We start from the raw sequence: 22,158 nt of genomic DNA on the forward strand, positions 1-22,158 counted from the left end.
CCCTTTTACCCTACCCCCCTTTTTTTTTCTCCCCCCCACTACAAAATGCCCTCACACAGTGTTCATAATCTGACAGTGATGACCCTAAACACTAAAGGACTTAATATTCCAGAAAAGAGAACCCACTTGATTAGAGATGCCATTAGAATGCACTGTGATATACTATTTATTCAGGAAACCCATTTTAAGAAGGGCAAAGAACCAAATTGGCACAATCCCAAATTCCCAATATCCTACTTTACATCAGGCAACACAAAAAAAAATGGGGTGGGAATACTAATCAACCACTCCTTCCCCTTCTCACCGACACACATAGAAAAAGACAAGGAAGGAAGGTTTCTAATAGTCGTGGGCAGCCTACATAATAGAATGGTCACTCTATTCAACGCATATTTTCCGAACCAACACCAGAATAAGTTCATAACCTCTCTCACGAATAAAATTCTGGAACTAAGAAAGGGAGTGCTGATTATCAGTGGTGACTTTAACCTCCCATTAGACCCCCAATTAGACACATCTAGAGCCACAACATCTATTTCAAAGAAAATAATAAAACAGTGTAACACCAGACTTGAAGAGCTAGCAGTGCATGACACATGGCGAACCCTACACCCAACACATCAAGATCACACCTTCTTATCACACCCCCATGATTTTTTCACAAGGATTGACTACATTTTTACAGGCAAAACCCCCCTAGCTTCGGTTATGAACACTCAGATACTCCCCATGACATGGTCTGACCATGCCCCATTTGCAAATTAAAGTGGCCCACTATCCCTGACTACCCCTTCATTTGGAGATTTGACAACTTCATGTTAAACAATCAGGTAACCAAGACCCAAGTGTAAAATACGCTTAAGGAATATTTCCAACATAATGACATTGGTGTATCACCTAAACACATTGTCTGGGAGGTGCATAAGTGTGTGATGAGGGGAGAGCTTATTAAACAGAGACCTTTGCTCTCTAAACAAACTCAACTCTTCTATCCAAGATACACGATTTAGAAGTAAAACATAAAAAAACACCCACTGACTCTTCAATTAAATCCGAGCTCCAAAACACAAGGGCTGAAATCCAAAACCTACATTCGATAGACCATCAAAAAATAGCCCTAAAATTACAACAGAATACTTTGAATTCGGGGACAAACCCGGCAATCTACTAGCTAGGGCCATAACTTGTACAACATACAGAACCTTAGGGATGTTCAGGGAGCAGAGGATAAACGTCCAACACCACCTGAAACCGACGCATACTTAGATTCCCTAACGCTCCCTTCATTATCACAGGAAGAGGCCACAGAGTTAGAAACCCCCTTCACAGCAGAGGAAGTTGCGCACACATTTGATACACTACCGGTAGGCAAAAGCCCAGGCCCCGACGGCTTTAGCGTCAAATACTATAAGTTATTCAAACACATACTATCATCAAACTTGGCATTACTATTTAACTCAATAGAAGGTGTACAGGAGTTTCCTCCTTCTATGCTATTGGCACATATAACCACCATCCCAAAACCCGGCAAACCGCCCAGAAAACTTTAGACCAATATCATTACTGAATGTGGACTTTACGCAAAAATACTCTCAATCAGGCTAAACAAACTTCTACCATGATTAATATCTCCTGACCAGGTGGGATTTGCCAGGGATAATACCATAAAGGCCAATCCCCTTGTAAATTATGTACAGTGCAACAATATCCCTTCCATTCTTATATCTACTGACACTGAGAAAGCCTTCGACAGGGTCAGCTGGACCTTTCTTAGAGCTACCCTGTCAAAGATGAATTTTGGACAAAATTTTATGAATAAGGTTTTTTCTTTATATTCAACCCTGTGCAGGTTAAAATAAATGGTATCTTGTCAGAACCCTTTTTCATTAGCAACGGCACCCAGCAGGGATGTCTGCTGTCGCTGCTGTTATTATGCTTATACGTAGACGATGTTATACTGACCATCACAAATCCCCTAATATCATTCCCAGAGATTCTTTGAGAATTTGAGGAATATGGCAAAGTGTCCAATTTCTATTTGAACCAAGCCAAGTCCGAAATTTTGAATATAAACCTCCCCCAAGCGGAACTATGACAACTTGCTGGCATATGTAAATTATGGATCCAAACTCGCACACTCAAGTATTTGGGGGTCAATCTCACACCGACGAGAGGAATTGGAACGAAGTGGCCTAAAAGTCCCCTGGTATTTCCACACACAATTACAACATTATTTACTGACCCACAAAAGACTGATACGTTTAACCAGACAACCAACCCTACTGAAAACACTTTGTCTACTACTCCGCACTCCAAGACACCTTACTTCCATATTGTGCCACTTGCTAACCTCACACAAAGAGACACCCCTGCTATCCTACATCAGACAATGGAACAGAGAATTGGACATTTCCCCTACAGATAAGGAATGGCTGAAAATATTCCATAACCACTCCAAAGCCTCGGTCTCAGCCAGACTCCTTGAGTCCAATTACCTTACACCAGACAAAATTAAAAAAATATACAAACAGACAGATGGGAGATGCTGGAGAGGATGTGGGGAACAGGGAAAACTTATCCACATCTGGTGGCACTGTGTATTAATTAAAACATACTGGCAGAGTGTCCTGGATACTATAGATTCCAAACTGCATATCACATTGGACAGAGGACCTGGTCTTCTGCTCTTCCACGGCCTCCCCAAACTTACTGAAAAACCTAAAAAACACCTTCTATACATTATGCTCAACAGTGCAAAATCCCTGGTCCCAAAGAACTGGAAATCCATACATGTTCCTACACCCAACGACTAGCGTACCCAAGTCGACAGGCACTTACAGCTTACAGGTTCCGATATCTCAGAGACTACAAAATTGAAATCCATGAATACATGCTGGAGATCTGAAGTCCTCAGATCACATAGATTCCCACTAAACCCTTCATGCTGCTAGGGCTCTGACATAGCTCACACAAACACCTGACCTTGTGACTTCCCCACACCCCCTTTTTTTTCTTTTCTCTCCCTCCGCCAGAAACTGCACACCTCTCTCCCACACTTCCCTTTTCTACTTTTTTTCTCTTTTCTACTTTTATTATTGTTATAAACAGCCGACTTGCATCAAGGTTCAATGTATGTCGGGATTTGTGTATATTGTTTGGTGTACGTTATTACACCTTTAAATATTATGTTCAACATTTCAACAGTTTACTATTTATGTACAGGGGTTCTCGGGGTAAACCAATGCTCGATGACCGAGAACATTTCTCTGAAAGAGACAATAACTATGATACATGGACATCGAGATAATATCATCAGCATTCATTACCTTACAATATGAGACAAGTGTATAATAGAGACGTTATCTATTCCAACTGACTTACAGCAAAATCCTAAAAAGCAAATCTCTTATTCTTTATATCGGTTAATGTACCCGAGACCTTTAAAGATGTAATTGGTGTTTTCTTGTTTTTGCATCTCATTTTAATGTACTGTTATTGCGAAACTTAAAGCTTTTGAAACATAAAAAAAAAAAAAAATTAGAAATTTCCAATATTATTTTCTTCACTTTCTCCAAGGAAAACTTACGAGTTGATAAAGAAGTATCTATCAGAAAACCGAGAAAAATATGTTTCTGAGACAGAATAAGAACCAATTTTTTGAAGTTGATAAGGAAACCTAAGTTATTTTAAATATTTAGGGTCAAATCCAAGTGGGAAAGGAGGAGAGAATGATCCTGATTCATAATAAGAATATCGTCCAGATAAATGATCAGACTAATTCCTCTTAATTTAAGCCACGCTACAACGGGTTCAAAATTTTTGTGAACACCCTAGGGGCAGAGGAAAGACCAAAAGGTAGACAATAAAATTATCAGATTTGACTCCTCCAGAAAAAACAGAGGAAATTGTGATGAGAGGGATGGATAGGAACGGTAAGATAAGCATCTGTTAAATCCAATCTTACCAACCAGTCTTTGTCCATAAGACAATCTCTCAGAAGATGAATTCCCTCCATCTTGAAATGATTGTAAGATAGAAAAGCATTCAGATCCCTTAGATTTATCACTGGACTGAGAGATCCATCTTTCTTTTTCACAAAGAACATATTGCTGATAAACAAATTCTCGTTGTTTGGAGCTATTTCTATGGCCTGTTTTAGCAGAAGATTTTCTATTTCTTGATCTAAAAGACTTGAGTCTATTTTTGAGAATACAATCTGTCTTGGAGGGAGATATTGAAAGGGAGGGGATGTGAAATATAATAGGAGACCTGAAACAGTTTGAATAACCCAAGCGTCTGAGGTTATGTAACTCCAATTTTTTATAAAGTGGTACAATTTGCCTCTAACTTTGTGAGGGAAAAATTTTGTGTTGAGTGGAGAAAAAGAGCTTACCTGAGAAAGGTCTTGGACAGGATCTTGCTCTAGAGAATCTTGTATTCCAGGGACGGGCTCTTGAAGGGAAGAAGGTTTAGTTGTGACTGGTTTGGCGGAGGGAAGGATAGATATTGATATTGAGACCAATTTGGGAAGAAAGGACGACTGGAAAAACGGCCTCTTCCTCTCCCGGCCCAGTCAAAAACACGATTAGGTGTAGGATAAAATATCTTTTTAGAGGTAGTCATTACTTTGTTCAGTGAGTTAAATGTGTTTACATAGGAGTTTAACTCTTTAAGACCAAGTTCACCAAACAAGAGACCCTCAGCATGGGGGCCCATCTCTGTGGGGGCAAAGTCTGAGATTTTGGGATCAATTTTACGTAGGATAATGCATCTACGCTGAATAGACAGAGCCGTTTTGGCATCACCCATGTGATAAATAGCTCTCTTAATCCATTGTGTCATGCTATAAGGGTCTAATAAAGCTTTATTAACAATGGCTTCTTCGGTTAGTTCGAACATTTTTGTAATAGGACCTAAATTGTCCAGATATTTATCCTGTTAAGCTTTCAATAATTTATCTGATATTAAAAAAATTTGTGCTTACAAACTTAATAATATTTGTGTCCACTTCTGGCATGACAGAAGATTTATGCGGCAACTATGGTCTAGGGCATTCTGCTCTTAAAGTAGACCTGGCTTTAACCAATAATGGTTTTCTTAAATAATGATCCAGGAATTTTGCAACCCTTTTGGAGGGTCTCCAATTAGAGGAACGAGGATGCTGTAAATCCTCTGGATCTAAACATTTTTTAATAGATTTTTTAATTTTATTCTTTTTTGGGATATAATCTGAGGAGGAACTATCCGAAAGTTCTTCAGTAAATAAAGACTGCCAAGAGTAATTATCATTTTCTGAAATGTAGTCCAAAAACTCAGATGTATAAACAAAGTCTACTTTCCTCTTGGATGCTTTCTTAATAGGAGCTGCATCCTCAGAATCTGATTCTGAGGAAATAATTTTATTTTTAGTATCAGGAGAATTAACTCTGATGTCTGTTTTTTTTCAGACTAAAAGCTCCTTTATTTAACTTATTTTTCAATAAAATATTTCTATATATTTTAATTAAATGTTTTCTTTTTTGTTTAGCTTTTTTAGGAGAAATAAGATTTTCATTGGCAGATCTTAATGCTGCCTTACTAACACCTAGATTTAGAGTTTTGCATTAGAAGGGGTGCGTTAGCTATGCATATTTTTTTTCCCCCACACCTTTTAAACAACGCTGGTATTTAGAGTTTTCTGAAGGGCTGCATTAGGCTCCCAAAAGGGAGCGTAGAGCATAATTTTCCGCCACTGCAACTCTAAATACCAGCATTGCTTAGGAACGCGGCCAGCTTCAAAAACGTGCTTGTGCACGATATCCCCATAGGAAACAATGGGGCAGTTTGAGCTGAAAAAAACCTAACACCTGCAAAAAAGCAGCGTTCAGCTCCTAACGCAGCCCCATTGTTTCCTATGGGGAAACACTTCCTAAGTCTGCACCTAACACTCTAACATGAACCCCGAGTCTAAACACCCCTAACCTTACACTTATTAATCCCTAATCTGCCGCCCCCGCTATCGCTGACCCCTGCATATTATTATTAACCCCTAATCTGCCGCTCCGTACACCGCCGCAACCTACATTATAGCTATGTACCCCTAATCTGCTGCCCCTAACATCGCCGACCCCTATATTATATTTACTAACCCCTAATCTGCCCCCCCAATGTTGCCGCTACCTAACTACACTTATTAACCCCTAATCTGCCGACCGGACCACACCGCCACTATAATAAATGTATTAACCCCTAAACCGTCTCACTCCCGACTCAAAAACCCTATAATAATAGTATTAACCCCTAATCTGCCCTCCCTAATATCACCGACACCTAACTTCAAGTTTTAACCTCTAATCTGCTGACCGGACCTCACCGCTACTCTAATAAATGTTTTAACCCCTAAAGCTAAGTCTAACCCTAACACTAACACCCCCTAAATTAAATTTAATTTAAATCTAACAACATAAATTAAATCTTATTAAATAAATTAATCCTATTTAAAGCTAAATACTTACCTGTAAAATAAACCCTAATATAGCTACAATATAACAAATAATTATATTGTAGCTATTTTAGCATTTATATTTATTTTACAGGCAACTTTATTTTAACTAGGTACAATAGCTATTAAATAGTTAACTATTTAATAGCTACCTAGATAAAATAATTACAAAATTACCAGTAAAATAAATCCTAACCTAAGTTACAATTAAACCTAACACTACACTATCAATAAATTAACTAAACTACCTACAATTATCTACCATTAAATCAACTAAACTAAATTACAAAAAAACAAACACTAAATTACAAAAAATAAAAAAGATTACAAGAATTTTAAACTAATTACACCTACTCTAAGCCCCCTAAAAAAATAACAAAGCCCCCCAAAATAAAAAAATGCCCTACCCTATTCTAAAATAAAAAGTTAACAGCTCTATTACCTTAAAAGGGCCTTTTGCAGGGCATGCCCCAAAGAAAACAGCTCTTTTGCATTTAAAAAACACATACAATACCCCCCCAACATTACAACCCACCACCCACATACCCCTAATCTAACCAAAACACCCCTTAAAAAACCTAACACTAAGCCCCTGAAGATCTCCCTACCTTATCTTCACCACGCCGGGTATCACCGATCCGTCCAGAAGAGGGTCCGAAGTCTTCATCCTATCCGGCAAGAAGAGGTCCAGAAGAGGGTCCGAAGATAGTGTAGTGTTAGTTTTAATTGTAACTTAGGTTAGGATTTATTTTACAGGTAATTTTGTAATTATTTTAACTAGGTAGCTATTAAATAGTTATTAACTATTTAATAGCTATTGTACCGAGTTAAAATAAATACAACGTTGCCTGTAAAATTAAAATAAATCCTAAAATAGCTACAATATAATTATTTGTTATATTGTAGCTATATTAGGGTTTATTTTACAGGTAAGTATTTAGCTTTAAATAGGATTAATTTATTTAATAAGATTTATTTTATTTCGTTAGATTTAAATTATATTTAACTTAGGGGGGTGTTAGGGTTAGACTTAGCTTTAGGGGTTAATACATTTATTAGAGTAGCGGCGAGGTCCGCTCGGCAGATTAGGGGTTAATAAGTGTAGGTAAGGTAGCGGCGACATTGGGGGGGGGCAGATTAGGGGTTAATAAATATTATGTAGGTGTCGGCGATGTTAGGGGCAGCAGATTAGGGGTACATAGGGATAATGTAGGTTGCGACGGTGTGCGGTCGGCAGATTAGGGGTTAAAAATTTTTATTAGAGTGGCGGCGATGTGGGGGGACCTCGGTTTAGGGGTACATAGGTAGTTTATGGGTGTTAGCGTACTTTAGAGCACAGTAGTTAAGAGCTTTATAAACCGGCGTTAGCCCATAAAGCACTTAACTCCTGAATTTTTTCTGCGGCTGGAGTTTTGTCATTAGAGTTCTAACGCTCACTTCAGCCAAGACTCTAAATACCAGCGTTAGAAAGATCCAATTGAAAAGATAGGATATGCAATTGGCGTAAGGGGATCTGCGCTATGGAAAAGTCGCGGCTAGAAAGTGAGCGTTAGACCCTTTCCTGACTGACTCTAAATACCAGCGGGCGGCCAAAACCAGCGTTAGGAGCCCTTAACGCTGGTTTGGACGGCTAACGCAGAACTCTAAATCTAGGCAAATGATAGTATTGTCAAATTCATCTGCAACTGACTCAGCAGAAACAGAATTACATTCTTCTGAATGCATTTTAAATTAAAGTAAATCACAATGCAACATAATAAATATATATTTTTTCAATTAAATCTAGTGAGAAAATACCCAATATAAGTTAAATAACAATTAAAACAAATAAAGTTTAAACATAAACTAATAATTAATAATGAAATCTAATTCCTGATGAAATACAGGAAAAACTGTTTAAGCTAAGTAAATGTGTGAAAAACGCTAGTGTAACAACAATGCTGTGTAGATACACTCTTGCTGTGATAGATGTAAATCACTGTCAAAGGCAGAACGGCTTTTTAAAAAACACACAAATACGCTGTATATTGTACTCAATGGGGGGGGGGGGGGTTAATACCTGTACTTTGTAGATGTTCCAGCCAAACACACTTAGTATTGTGTTTTATAAAAGAAGTACCTGTGTTTTCGTCAGATGGAAAGGTATATTGCCCTTACATGAAACAGGTGTATTACCCGGTTTTGCAGCAGTGATGTTTTTCTCCTTCCTACTTGGTATCTCTCCTCGAGTGGGTAGTATCGTGTGACTCTCAGCGTCTGACGTCATCGGTTGTTCTTCGTTGCAGAGGAGCAGATAGATGGTGATTCCTCAAAGGTGATCAGATGTTCTCAGCTGCTTTGATGAATTGCCAAAAAACGTGAAAACCTGCACTTAGTGCTATGCACGCAGGAGTGGAGTATGTAGTGGGTATATGTTAACCCTTCCAAATTCAGCTCAAACTTGAACTTTGATAGTGAATACAGAGTGAATAAAATAAATAACACGGGTTATATAAAAAAGTCCATAGACCATAAGATATACACAAAGAACAATATCTGTATATCACTACAGTACAAAATGTAGGGGGCGCCCTAGTATAAATTGGACTATATGAGAAGTGACATTACTCAATCCTCTCAACCCTTTGTGGGCTGGATATAGGTATATATGAATAGGCCTCACAAGGAGAAAGCTATAAAAATATAAAAATGTATAAATATAAAGATATAAATGTGCTTAATGTTAAATACACCAAGTATCAGAATTACATATATGAACTACAACCTCCTAAGAGAAAGATGGAAATATAGTGATATGCAATATTAATTAAAGTTTCATCAGGCTTCAACTATTGTGAGTACCATCCTATCTTATTATTCTGCAATTATTGCTTAGAAAATACTAGGCCATATAGGCACTTTGTCTCTCTTGTCATTTGATACAGACAACATACTATTGCCGGAGTTTGGTCCCCTGGGTGACTGTTAGAGATCCCAGACTGCCTCTATAGCACTAACTGAGGTGCTTTAATAAATGTGAGTTCAATCCACGTACATCTTTACATATATCTTTGGACCAAACAATATTGGGCCATGTGGCGCATCTGTCTTCTTTTATCTTTGTAAATCTGTATATCACAGTGCCACACAACGACGCGTTTCACCCTTCTATGGGCTTTATCAAGATGGTAGTGGCATGTGAGAAATTCCCTTATAAAGGGTGTCCTTGTTTGTGATTGGTTGAAAAGTTCCAATTCATTTTTTATACATTTTCCTTAAGGTGGTTTTTGTCTATTTTTCTTTAAGGAGGTATAAGAGAATTCAAATGCAACTATCCAGTATTGGCATTTTTTAAGATAGCATATATTTGTCACCTTGATGTGTCTAAGTCCTTTACATATGTTTCTCCGTCTGAGTATACAACAAATATCAATAGTCATAGTCATATCATAGAAAGGTGATTTAGGCTATGCTATATATGTAAATATCAATATATCTCAACTTAACTATATGTGCAGCACAAAATAAAAAAATAAAAAGTATAAGAAATAATTATAGGAGTGAAACTTGTCTAAATTACTAAGTAGCAACTCAATAATTTAAATATACAGTGTGGGTGTTGATTAATGTTACAATAGTGTGTCAGTGTCATTTTATTCAAATAGAAACGGTGAGAGGTCCAGTTCTGAATTAAGACCTCTAGGATATAAAGTGTCGAATTTATAAATCAGTTCTGCTTCTTTTATAAGAAGGCTTTTTCTATATTGCCTCCTCTCCAGTGACCCTTAATTTTGTGAATCCCCCAATAGCTTAAGTCCTTAGTGTTGCCATGATGTGCTTCCTTAAAATGTTTATACAGAAACGTATCTTCTTTTTCTTTTTCTATACATAGCAGATGTTCTCTTATTCTATCTCTGAGACATCTCTTGGTCTCTCCGAAATAGAACAGATTACAGGTACACTTTAATATGTAGATTACATTTTTTGTGTGCATCTAATTGTTTCTTTTATAGTAAAGTCATCAGCTGAGTTGTTAATTTTAATATTTTTTATTTTAGAACTATGTTTACACGCTTTGCATGTGTAATATGGGAAAAAATTGATTTTTTTTCCTCCCCCCATGCCTACTTGGTTCTTAGTTGTTTTCTTGCATTTTAATTCACTAGGAGCCAACAAGGTTTTAAAGTACTGCTACTTGATTTTCGAAGTCTTCAATTCTGGAGCAATTCTTTCTTATGCGTAGACTCTGACTGTAAGGATTGTTGTTTTTCCACATCTTAAGATGGCAACTGTCAGCATGCATTAGATTGTTGCAGTCTACTTTTTTAAAATGTGTCTTTGTCTCCAATTTATTGTCAATTACCATAATCTCTAAATAAAGAAAGACTATTTTATCTTTACTATGGTTACATACAAATGTAGTCCGTAGTTATTAATATTCATATCCTTAAATAATCTCATTAGCTCTATCTCTGATCCCTTCCATACTATTAATAGGTCATCTATATACTGCTTATAGAGTACGAGGTTTGCACCGAGGTTGCCATTCCTGAAGAAATTTTCTTCCCATACTCCCATTGAGTATGGGTATATACAGGGAGTGCAGAATTATTAGGCAAGTTGTATTTTTGAGGATTAATTTTATTATTGAACAACAACCATGTTCTCAATGAACCCAAAAAACTCATTAATATCAAAGCTGAATAGTTTTGGAAGTAGTTTTTAGTTTGTTTTTAGTTATAGCTATTTTAGGGGGATATCTGTGTGTGCAGGTGACTATTACTGTGCATAATTATTAGGCAACTTAACAAAAAACAAATATATACCCATTTCAATTATTTATTTTTACCAGTGAAACCAATATAACATCTCAACATTCACAAATATACATTTCTGACATTCAAAAACAAAACAAAAACAAATCAGTGACCAATATAGCCACCTTTCTTTGCAAGGACACTCAAAAGCCTGCCATCCATGGATTCTGTCAGTGTTTTGATCTATTCACCATCAACATTGCGTGCAGCAGCAACCACAGCCTCCCAGACACTGTTCAGAAAGGTGTCCTGTTTTCCCTCCTTGTAAATCTCACATTTGATGATGGACCACAGGTTCTCAATGGGGTTCAGATCAGGTGAACAAGGAGGCCATGTCATTAGATTTTCTTCTTTTATACCCTTTCTTGCCAGCCACGCTGTGGAGTACTTGGACGCGTGTGATGGAGCATTGTCCTGCATGAAAATCATGTTTTTCTTGAAGGATGCAGACTTCTTCCTGTACCACTGCTTGAAGAAGGTGTCTTCCAGAAACTGGCAGTAGGACTGGGAGTTGAGCTTGACTCCATCCTCAACCCGAAAAGGCCCCACAAGCTCATCTTTGATGATACCAGCCCAAACCAGTACTCCACCTCCACCTTGCTGGCGTCTGAGTCGGACTGGAGCTCTCTGCCCTTTACCAATCCAGTCACAGGCCCATCCATCTGGCCCATCAAGACTCACTCTCATTTCATCAGTCCATAAAACCTTAGAAAAATCAGTCTTGAGATATTTCTTGGCCCAGTCTTGACGTTTCAGCTTGTGTGTCTTGTTCAGTGGTGGTCGTCTTTCAGCCTTTCTTACCTTGGCCATGTCTCTGAGTATTGCACACCTTGTGCTTTTGGGCACTCCAGTGATGTTGCAGCTCTGAAATATGGCCAAACTGGTGGCAAGTGGCATCTTGGCAGCTGCACGCTTGACTTTTCTCAGTTCATGGGCAGTTATTTTGAGCCTTGGTTTTTCCACACGCTTCTTGCGACCCTGTTGACTATTTTGAATGAAACGCTTGATTGTTCGATGATCACGCTTCAGAAGCTTTGCAATTTTAAGAGTGCTGCATCCCTCTGCAAGATATCTCACTATTTTTGACTTTTCTGAGCCTGTCAAGTCCTTCTTTTGACCCATTTTGCCAAAGGAAAGGAAGTTGCCTAATAATTATGCACACCTGATATAGGGTGTTGATGTCATTAGACCACACCCCTTCTCATTACAGAGATGCACATCACCTAATATGCTTAATTGGTAGTAGGCTTTCGAGCCTATACAGCTTGGAGTAAGACAACATGCATAAAAAGGATGATGTGGTCAAAATACTCATTTGCCTAATAATTCTGCACTCCCTGTATTTAAAGTCTGCATATCCACGTTATTTCAAAGTGTCTATTTTCCAGGACGGACATTGCTGAACTTTTATAGAATATAACCTGTTATATTCAATATGAATGTCACATAAGTGTTTTATCAATTGAGAACATTTATTTTACTGTTTGTTACAGGGAGACCTCCCTTAGTATTTTTTAAGAAACCCTCCTTTTTTTATTTTTATTTAATTTTATATTTTTTAAAATAAATATTTGTTATAATCTATAGTGGTGATATCTTTGGCCCACAGGCGCCCTCTCTATATATAGTTTTTTTTACTTTATATTATATTTATTAACCCCTAATCTGCTGCCCCCAATGTCGCCGCGACCTAACTACATTTATTAACCCCTTATCTGCCACCCCCAACGTCGCCGCCACTATAATACAGTTATAAACCCCTAAACCTAAGTCTAACCCTAACCCTAACCACCCCTAACTTAAATATAATTTAAATAAATCTAAATAAATATTCCTATCATTAACTACATTATTCCTATTTAAAACTAAATACTTACCTATAAAATAAACCATAAGCTAGCTACAATATAACTAATAGTTACATTGTAGTTAGCTTAGGGTTTATTTTAATTTTACAGGCAACTTTGTATTTATTTTAACTAGGTCCAATAGTTATTAAATAGTTATTAACTATTTAATAACTATCTAGTTAAAATAAATACAAAAGTACCTGTAAAATAAACCTAACCTAAGTTACAATAAATTCCCTAAACTAAATACAAATACAATTAAATAAAATTATCTAAAGTACAAAAAAAACACTAAATTACAGAAAATAATAAAGAAATTACAAGATTTTTAAACTATATACACCTAATCTAATCCCCCTAACAAAATAAAAAAGCCCCCCAAAATAGAAAAAAAAGCCCTACCCTAAATTACAAAAAGCCCTTAAAAGGGCCTTTTGCAGGGAATTGCCCCAAAGTAATCAGCTCTTTTACCTGTAAAAAAATTACAATTCCCCCCAACATTAAAACCCACCACCCACACAACCAACCCTACTCTAAAACCCACCCAATCCCCCCTTAAAAAAACCTAACACTAACCCCTTGAAGATCACCCTACTGGGAGATGTCTTCACCCAACCGGGCAGAAGTGGACCTCCAGACGGGCAGAAGTCTTCACCCAACCGGGCAGAAGTGGACCTCCAGACGGGCAGAAGTCTTCATCCAGATGGCATCTTCTATCTTCATCCATCGGAAGCGGAGCTGGTCCATCTTCAAGACATCTGACTCGGAGCATCCTCTTCATCCGACAGCCGAAGACTGAATGAAGGTTCCTTTAAATTACGTCATCCAAGATGGCATCCCTTCAATTCCGATTGGCTGATAGAATTCTATCAGCCAATCGGAATAAAGGTAGAAAAAATCATATTGGCTGATGTAATCAGCCAGTAGGATTGAACTGGCATACTATTGGCTGATTGGAACAGCAAATAGAATGCCAGCTCAATCCTATTGGCTGATTGGATCAGCCAATAGGATTGAAGTTCAATCCTATTGGCTGATTGCATCAGCCAATATGATTTTTTCTACCTTAATTCCGATTGGCTGATAGAATTCTATCAGCCAATCGGAATTGAAGGGACGCCATCTTGGATAATGTCATTTAAAGGAACCTTCATTCTGTCGTCAGCCGTTGGATGAAGAGGATGCTCCGCGTCGGATGTCTTGAAGATGGACCCGCTCCGCGCCGGATGGATGAAGATAGAAGATGCCGTCTGGATGAAGACTTCTGCCAGTCTGGAGGACCACTTCTGCCCAGTTGGGTGAAGACTTCTGCCAGTCTAGAGGTCCACTTCTGCCCGGTTGGGTGAAGACGTCTACCGGTAGGGTGATCTTCAAGGGGTTAGTGTTAGTTTTTTTTAAGGGGGGATTGGGTGGGTTTTAGAGTAGGGTTGGTTGTGTGGGTGGTGGGTTTTAATGTTGGGGGGGGAATTGTAATTTTTTTACAGGTAAAAAAGCTGATTATTTTGTGGCAATGCCCTACAAATGGCCCTTTTAAGGGCTATTTGTAATTTAGTGTAGGGTAGGGCTTTTTTATTTTGGGGGGGCTTTTTATTTTTTTAGGGGTATTAGATTAGGTGTAATTAGTTTATTATTATTATTTTCTGTAATTTAGTGTTTGTTTTTTTGTACTTTAGATAATTTTATTTATTGTATTAAATTTAGGTAATTAATTTAATTGTAGTGTTAGTTGTAATTGTAACTTAGGTTAGGATTTATTTTACAGGTATATTTGTATTTATTTTAATTAGGTAGTTATTAAATAGTTAATAACTATTTAATAACTATTGTACCTAGTTAAAATAAATACAAAGTTGCCAGTAAAATAAAAATAAACGCTAAGATAGCTACAATGTAACTATTAGTTATATTGTAGCTATCTTATGGTTTATTTCATAGGTAAGTATTTAGTTTTAAATAGGAATAATTTAGTTAATTGTAGTAATTTTATTTATATTTATTTAAATTATATTTAAGTTAGGGGGTGTTAGGGTTAGGGTTAGACTTAGGTTTAGGGGTTAATAACTTTATTATAGTGGCAGTGACGTTGGGGGCAGCAGATTAGGGGTTAATAAATGTAGGTAGGTGGTGGCAATGTTAGGGCCGGCAGATTATGGGTTAATAATATTTAACTAATGTTTGCAATGCGTGAGTGCGGAGGTTTAGGGGTTAATATATTTATTATAGTGGCGGCGATGTCTGGTTTGGCAGATTAGGGGTTAAAATATTTATTTTAGTGTTTGCAATGTGGGGGGCCTCGGTTTAGGGGTTAATAGGTAGTTTTTGGGTGTTAGTGTACTTTTTAGTACTTTAGTTAAGAGTTTTATGCTACGGCGTTGTAGTGTAAAACTCTTAACTACTGACTTTTAAATGCGGTACCAGGCTTGACAGGAGAGGGTCTACCGCTCACTTTTGGTCAGACTCGTAATACCGTCGCTATGCAAGTCCCATTGAAAATATAGGATACCCAATTGACGTAAGTGGATTTGCGGTATTTCCAAGTCTGGCAAAAAAAGTGAGTGGTACACCTGTACCTTCAAGACTCGTAATACCAGCGGGCGGTAAAAAGCAGCGTTAGGACCTCTTAATGCTGCTTTTTAACCCTAATCCACAACTCGTAATTTACGCCACAGTATTTTGACACACTGCAAAATACTTATCTTTGATAGCAGCAAAGTGAAAAGAGGCAGTTGGGATACTATTTGGACAGTTTATAGCAAGATGAACGTTTTTGATTGGTCTGAACTAGATCACACCATCCAGGGTTTCTTCTCATTGGTTACCATATTCATTTCTTTGTTTTCTATGTTAAATATCTAAATATGTTCATTGTTACTTTGAATCGCTGTTGAGCAGTAAAGGAAAAGGCTTATGCAAAATAGGAGTCTCTGTCCTTGTAATAAAATTCACCACACATGGTCTTGGTGATGTCACCAAGCCCTGGAAACCCAGAAGAGCCAGGCTGATGGAGACAGTTTAAAATTAAGGGAGCTGTGTGGGGCGTAAGTATTCAAACCCCTTGATCAAAGATCCCTTAAGCTCTAGAAAATCCAAAGTCCTACCATTTAAAGGTAATTGCCTGCTCTTTTAAATATTGTGTGTATTGGGAGTATGAAGTTAAAGCACAATTTAAAAAAGTAATAAAAAAAATTAAAAATTATTTAACAGGTCATTCAATATCACCAACACCCATTGTTTTAAAGCCCAGAAGCCCCTCTTTAAAATAAAGCCCTATAACGGTTTTACTATCCAAGTGAGCACTGTGGTAAGAGTGATCATCCAGAGTGAAAACATAAGCATTTATTTGAGTAGAGTCTCATGGGAGTCCCTGTGTACAGATTACATTTATATACATACACCAAAAGGTTCTTATTTATATGGGAATAAAACTGTCTTTTATTGACTATACAGTTTACAAAAACACACACACTATTGTTTGCAACCATGTTTATTAACATTTTCATTAAATATGTATTTATCCTCACTTCATATATTTCTCATATGTCATTTTATATGCGTAAAATAAATGTATAGTTTGATTCTGCCCACACATACATAATATGTGTAGGGTTCTCACTGGTAAAATGAACAATAGTAGGACATGAATGTGAGCACCATCTAAAAACTCAGGAACAGCTCAGGACAGGGGTTGAAATGGCTAAGCAGTTAACGGGTTGCTATTATTTTTACTGCAAGTTCCTCCTGTAAACTGTAAGCTCACCAGAGTTTAGTCTGGTTTATATACCTGTATTATTGTTACTACAAATTGTTGGCATATTGGTATTGTACACTCTTACTTGGTTATCCAGCACTATTGAATTTTGCTACACTATACAAATAAAATATAATAATATTTTGTACTTTTTTTTTTTAGGGTGAAATGATTGATGTGCAATATGGTACATTGGAGGACCTACAGAGAGTAAAACAATCAAACAATGTAACAAATAGCATTGCTTTGTTAAAACTAGGAGTCTTGCCATTATTATATAAGGTTAGTGCTTTACAATGACAACCTATTGAAGAAGGCTAATGACTTTTTTTTTTTTTAAAGCAATATCATAATGGCTGATAAAACAGGTTAGCATGTGTGAACAATAGTGTTAATTAACTTTATATGGTATTTTTGGAACTAGTCTAAAATGTTATTTTCAAAAGTCTTATGGATAACTAGTTTAACTCAAATTTTTAGCATTCATTTTATCAAAGTAGGAAGATTCCATGTGCTATTATTGTTTGTTTTAAAACTTTGAAATACGATAATTATATTAAATCAAGCATTTCTAAGCATTTTTTTAAACACTTGTAGACTAACACTGGGTAGAAATCCCTATATTATAATGTTATCTGAGGATTTCTGGGGATTCATAATACATTTTTATAAACACATTAAATATGTTAATACCAGTCTTATTTTAACCCTTAACAAAAATGCATTTTAATAAACCCATTAAGGGCCAGATTACAAATGAAGCAGTATCCCGCTAGAGCACTGGTTTTGAAACCTGTCCTCAGGTCTCCCCAACAGGGCAGGTTTTCAGGATTAATTTGGATGATAGCAGGTACAATAACCATGTTTACTAATCAGCTGATTATTTCACCTCTGCTCCAGTTCAGATAACCTCAAGATGTGGCTTTTTATGGGGGCCTGAGGACAGGTTTGAAAACCCTTGTGCTAGAGTGTTACCTCCTTTAGAAGTAAGCTTTTTGCTGATGTGGGGTTGTGCTTGTATTACAAGTTAAAAGTAAACTGTTTTGCTTGCATGCTAACCCAACAAGCGTAAAAAGCCAAACTTACAATATTGTGGTACGAGAACATTTGCCCCCATAGAAGTCAATGGAGCAAAAAAAAAGTGTAAAAAAACACTATACTCGTGTGCAAACACAATTGTTTGTTCATAGTAAGTAGCACATTCATATAAAGAGTAACTTATTTGCTACATTTATTACAAACCATACTTTTTTGGTAAACTTAATATATTCTTATTCTGATCACTACATTTCTTGTCAAGAATGAACAACACTGGCAGAGTATTATACTAACTATAGTTCATCATATATCCAGGGTGTTTCCAACTCGCCATTTAGATTGTTCTTAGGGGCTTATCTTGCATATTATACATTAAACTGTAGCATCTAAACAAATTGCTAAAACTTGTAGATCCAACTAGCTGATATTGGTATACTGTCCCACTCCAAGTACAAACAACAAAGAGGAATAGCACATTTGAGTTTGCACCGTGACTAAACCAAACAGGTTGTTATTCGTCAGTGTGGTTGTGGGTGTGAGCTTTCATTTTGTATTGCATGTTCTATCTTGTATAATATACGTTATGTGTTGTAACCCAATTAGAAGACATTGGTATCCAGTCCCATGCCAAGTATAATATCAAGGTGGTGTGGCACATACATGTTTGCACAGTATTTGGACCAATCATATTGTTGTTCATCAGTGTGGGCGTGGATACCAAGCTGTCATTCTGCATTGTGTGTTCTGTCTAAAATAAACTAGTAAAGGATACATAGATTGAGCTCTTGTTTGATAGCATCCAAGTTTCATATTGTTCTTATGTTTTTATTGAAGGTAGCCACTACAGACCTCTAAAAGTTTACATTATTTACAGAGGCATAATAACAACTTAGCCTATCGTTGCCTATATCTTTCAGTTACACAGAATAAGCATTATGTAGGCTAGACATTAGTGTCTCAAGTCTACTGACTCTCTATATACAAGACTATATATATATATATATATATATATATATATATATATATATATATAAATATATTATTATTTATAGGTATAGCTATATATTGGAATATGTATTTAAAAATACATAGAAAATATTCAACTATGTTCAGAACATTGGAATGTGAAATATTTACATTAAATACAAAATGAAACACTTTATTGAAGATGAATATTGCATTAATATGTTTTTACATGTTTTTAAGTACTTGACTGCAAAGGGCTCCAATTCACTTACAGGGAGTGCAGAATTATTAGGCAAATGAGTATTTTGACCACATCATCCTCGTTATGCATGTTGTCTTACTCCAAGCTGTATAGGCTTGAAAGCATACTACCAATTAAGCATATTAGGTGATGTGCATCTCTGTAATGAGAAGGGGTGTGGTCTAATGACATCAACACCCTATATCAGGTGTGCATAATTATTAGGCAACTTCCTTTCCTTTGGCAAAATGGGTCAAAAGAAGGGCTTGACAGGCTCAGAAAAGTCAAAAATAGTGAGATATCTTGCAGAGGGATGCAGCACTCTTAAAATTGCAAAGCTTCTGAAGCGTGATCATCGAACAATCAAGCGTTTTATTCAAAATAGTCAAGAGGGTCGCAAGAAGCGTGTGGAAAAACCAAGGCGCAAAATAACTGCCCATGAACTGAGAAAAGTCAAGCGTGCAGCTGCCAAGATGCCACTTGCCACCAGTTTGGCCATATTTCAGAGCTGCAACATCACTGGAGTGCCCAAAAGCACAAGGTGTGCAATACTCAGAGACATGGCCAAGGTAAGAAAGGCTGAAAGACGACCACCACTGAACAAGACACACAAGCTGAAACGTCAAGACTGGGCCAAGAAATATCTCAAGACTGAATTTTCTAAGGTTTTATGGACTGATGAAATGAGAGTGAGTCTTGATGGGCCAGATGGATGGGCCCGTGGCTGGATTGGTAAAGGGCAGAGAGCTCCAGTCCGACTCAGACGCCAGCAAGGTGGAGGTGGAGTACTGGTTTGGGCTGGTATCATCAAAGATGAGCTTGTGGGGCCTTTTTGGGTTGAGGATGGAGTCAAGCTCAACTCCCAGTCCTACTGCCAGTTTCTGGAAGACACTGTCTTCAAGCAGTGGTACAGGAAGAAGTCTGCATCCTTCAAGAAAAACATGATTTTCATGCAGGACAATGCTCCATCACACGCGTCCAAGTACTCCACAGCGTGGCTGGCAAGAAAGGGTATAAAAGAAGAAAATCTAATGACATGGCCTCCTTGTTCACCTGATCTGAACCCCATTGAGAACCTGTGGTCCATCATCAAATGTGAGATTTACAAGGAGGGAAAACAGTACACCTCTCTGAACAGTGTCTGGGAGGCTGTGGTTGCTGCTGCACGCAATGTTGATGGTGAACAGATCAAAACACTGACAGAATCCATGGATGGCAGGCTTTTGAGTGTCCTTGCAAAGAAAGGTGGCTATATTGGTCACTGATTTGTTTTTGTTTTGTTTTTGAATGTCAGAAATGTATATTTGTGAATGTTGAGATGTTATATTTATTTCACTGGTAAAAATAAATAATTGAAATGGGTATATATTTGTTTTTTGTTAAGTTGCCTAATAATTATGCACAGTAATAGTCACCTGCACACACAGATATCCCCCTAAAATAGCTATAACTAAAAACAAACTAAAAACTACTTCCAAAACTATTCAGCTTTGATATTAATGAGTTTTTTGGGTTCATTGAGAACATGGTTGTTGTTCAATAATAAAATTAATCCTCAAAAATACAACTTGCCTAATAATTCTGCACTAATATATTGTGGGTTCCCTCAGGCGCCTAACAAAAAGGCAGAGGGGAATAATATAGGATGAACTAGCCCACGAGTGGGTAGCAACAGTAACTATGTGTTACAATAAAATGGGTGTACAGATCAAATCAAGTATAAAAACAAGTGTAAAAATTATTACATTTATTATACACAATTTGCACAAGTTAGATTCATGGATCCATGATAAAAATATACAATATCATAAGACAGTAAAAAATTATACAATAGCATAAAACAGTTAAAAATTAAAACGATGTATAAAAACAATGGGCTATCAGCACTATCTATAATAGAATAGAATAAAACAAATTACAAGTATCTAAAATAAAAAATAAAAAACTGTGTGGTGAAAACAATATCTGTCAAATTCTTTGGTGATTCCTCTAGTAGTGATTAAGCTTCAAAAAATAAGTGTCCAAATTAAAATCCAAATTTATATCCCAAATAATAATCCAAAGGGAATAGTCCCAAAAATAGTGGAAAAATCGCAAAAATGACAGTGAAAAATTATATCAGTGAAAGATTGCAGTGAGTGCAATGAAAAAATAAAAAATGAGTGAAGAATCAAAAAGGTGTATCAAAATTCATCCAACATTTCCAAAAAACAAATGTAGAAAAAGGTGTATTCAACCAAAACAGTGTGTGTGGTTTGAGAAGTATATCTTGCGGTGTAGAACAATGGGACTGCAATAACAGTGAATGTTTATAACTGGAGGTGCTGTCACAATCCTCTAGTGGTTTAAATGATCCCAAATGGTAGTAAAAAAACTAAAAAAATCCAAAATCAATACCTATAAAAAGACAAATAAAGAAACATAGCGCAATACGTTTTTACAATGATGATAATGTTGAAATGTAGCTTACCAATCAGCCAACGCGTTTCGGCCCATAGTAGGCCTTTATCAAGCTTGATATATATACTTCTCAAACCACACACACTGTTTTGGTTGAATACACCTTTTTCTACATTTGTTTTTTGGAAATGTTGGATGAATTTTGATACACCTTTTTGATTCTTCACTCATTTTTTATTTTTTCATTGCACTCACTGCAATCTTTCACTGATATAATTTTTCACTGTCATTTTTGCGATTTTTCCACTATTTTTGGGACTATTCCCTTTGGATTATTATTTGGGATATAAATTTGGATTTTAATTTGGACACTTATTTTTTGAAGCTTAATCACTACTAGAGGAATCACCAAAGAATTTGACAGATATTGTTTTCACCACACAGTTTTTTATTTTTTATTTTAGATACTTGTAATTTGTTTTATTCTATTCTATTATAGATAGTGCTGATAGCCCATTGTTTTTATACATCGTTTTAATTTTTAACTGTTTTATGCTATTGTATAATTTTTTACTGTCTTATGCTATTGTATATTTTTATCATGGATCCATGAATCTAACTTGTGCAAATTGTGTATA

The 22,158-nt window shown here is 36.6% G+C and overlaps 1 protein-coding gene across 1 annotated transcript in view; it reads left to right on the plus strand.

Annotated features, from left to right (window-relative positions):
- The window catches only part of LOC128657477 (inactive N-acetylated-alpha-linked acidic dipeptidase-like protein 2), a 1,132,059-nt gene that overhangs the window by 706,882 nt on the left and 403,019 nt on the right, over window positions 1-22,158 (plus strand). Inside the window, exon 4 of the mRNA XM_053711832.1 lies at window positions 17,038-17,157. Coding sequence (XP_053567807.1) covers window positions 17,038-17,157 — 120 coding nt within the window. The remainder of the gene's footprint in view (window positions 1-17,037; window positions 17,158-22,158) is intronic.

This window comes from Bombina bombina, chromosome 4 (assembly GCF_027579735.1).
Source record: "Bombina bombina isolate aBomBom1 chromosome 4, aBomBom1.pri, whole genome shotgun sequence".
Taxonomy (NCBI): Eukaryota; Metazoa; Chordata; class Amphibia; order Anura; family Bombinatoridae; genus Bombina; species Bombina bombina.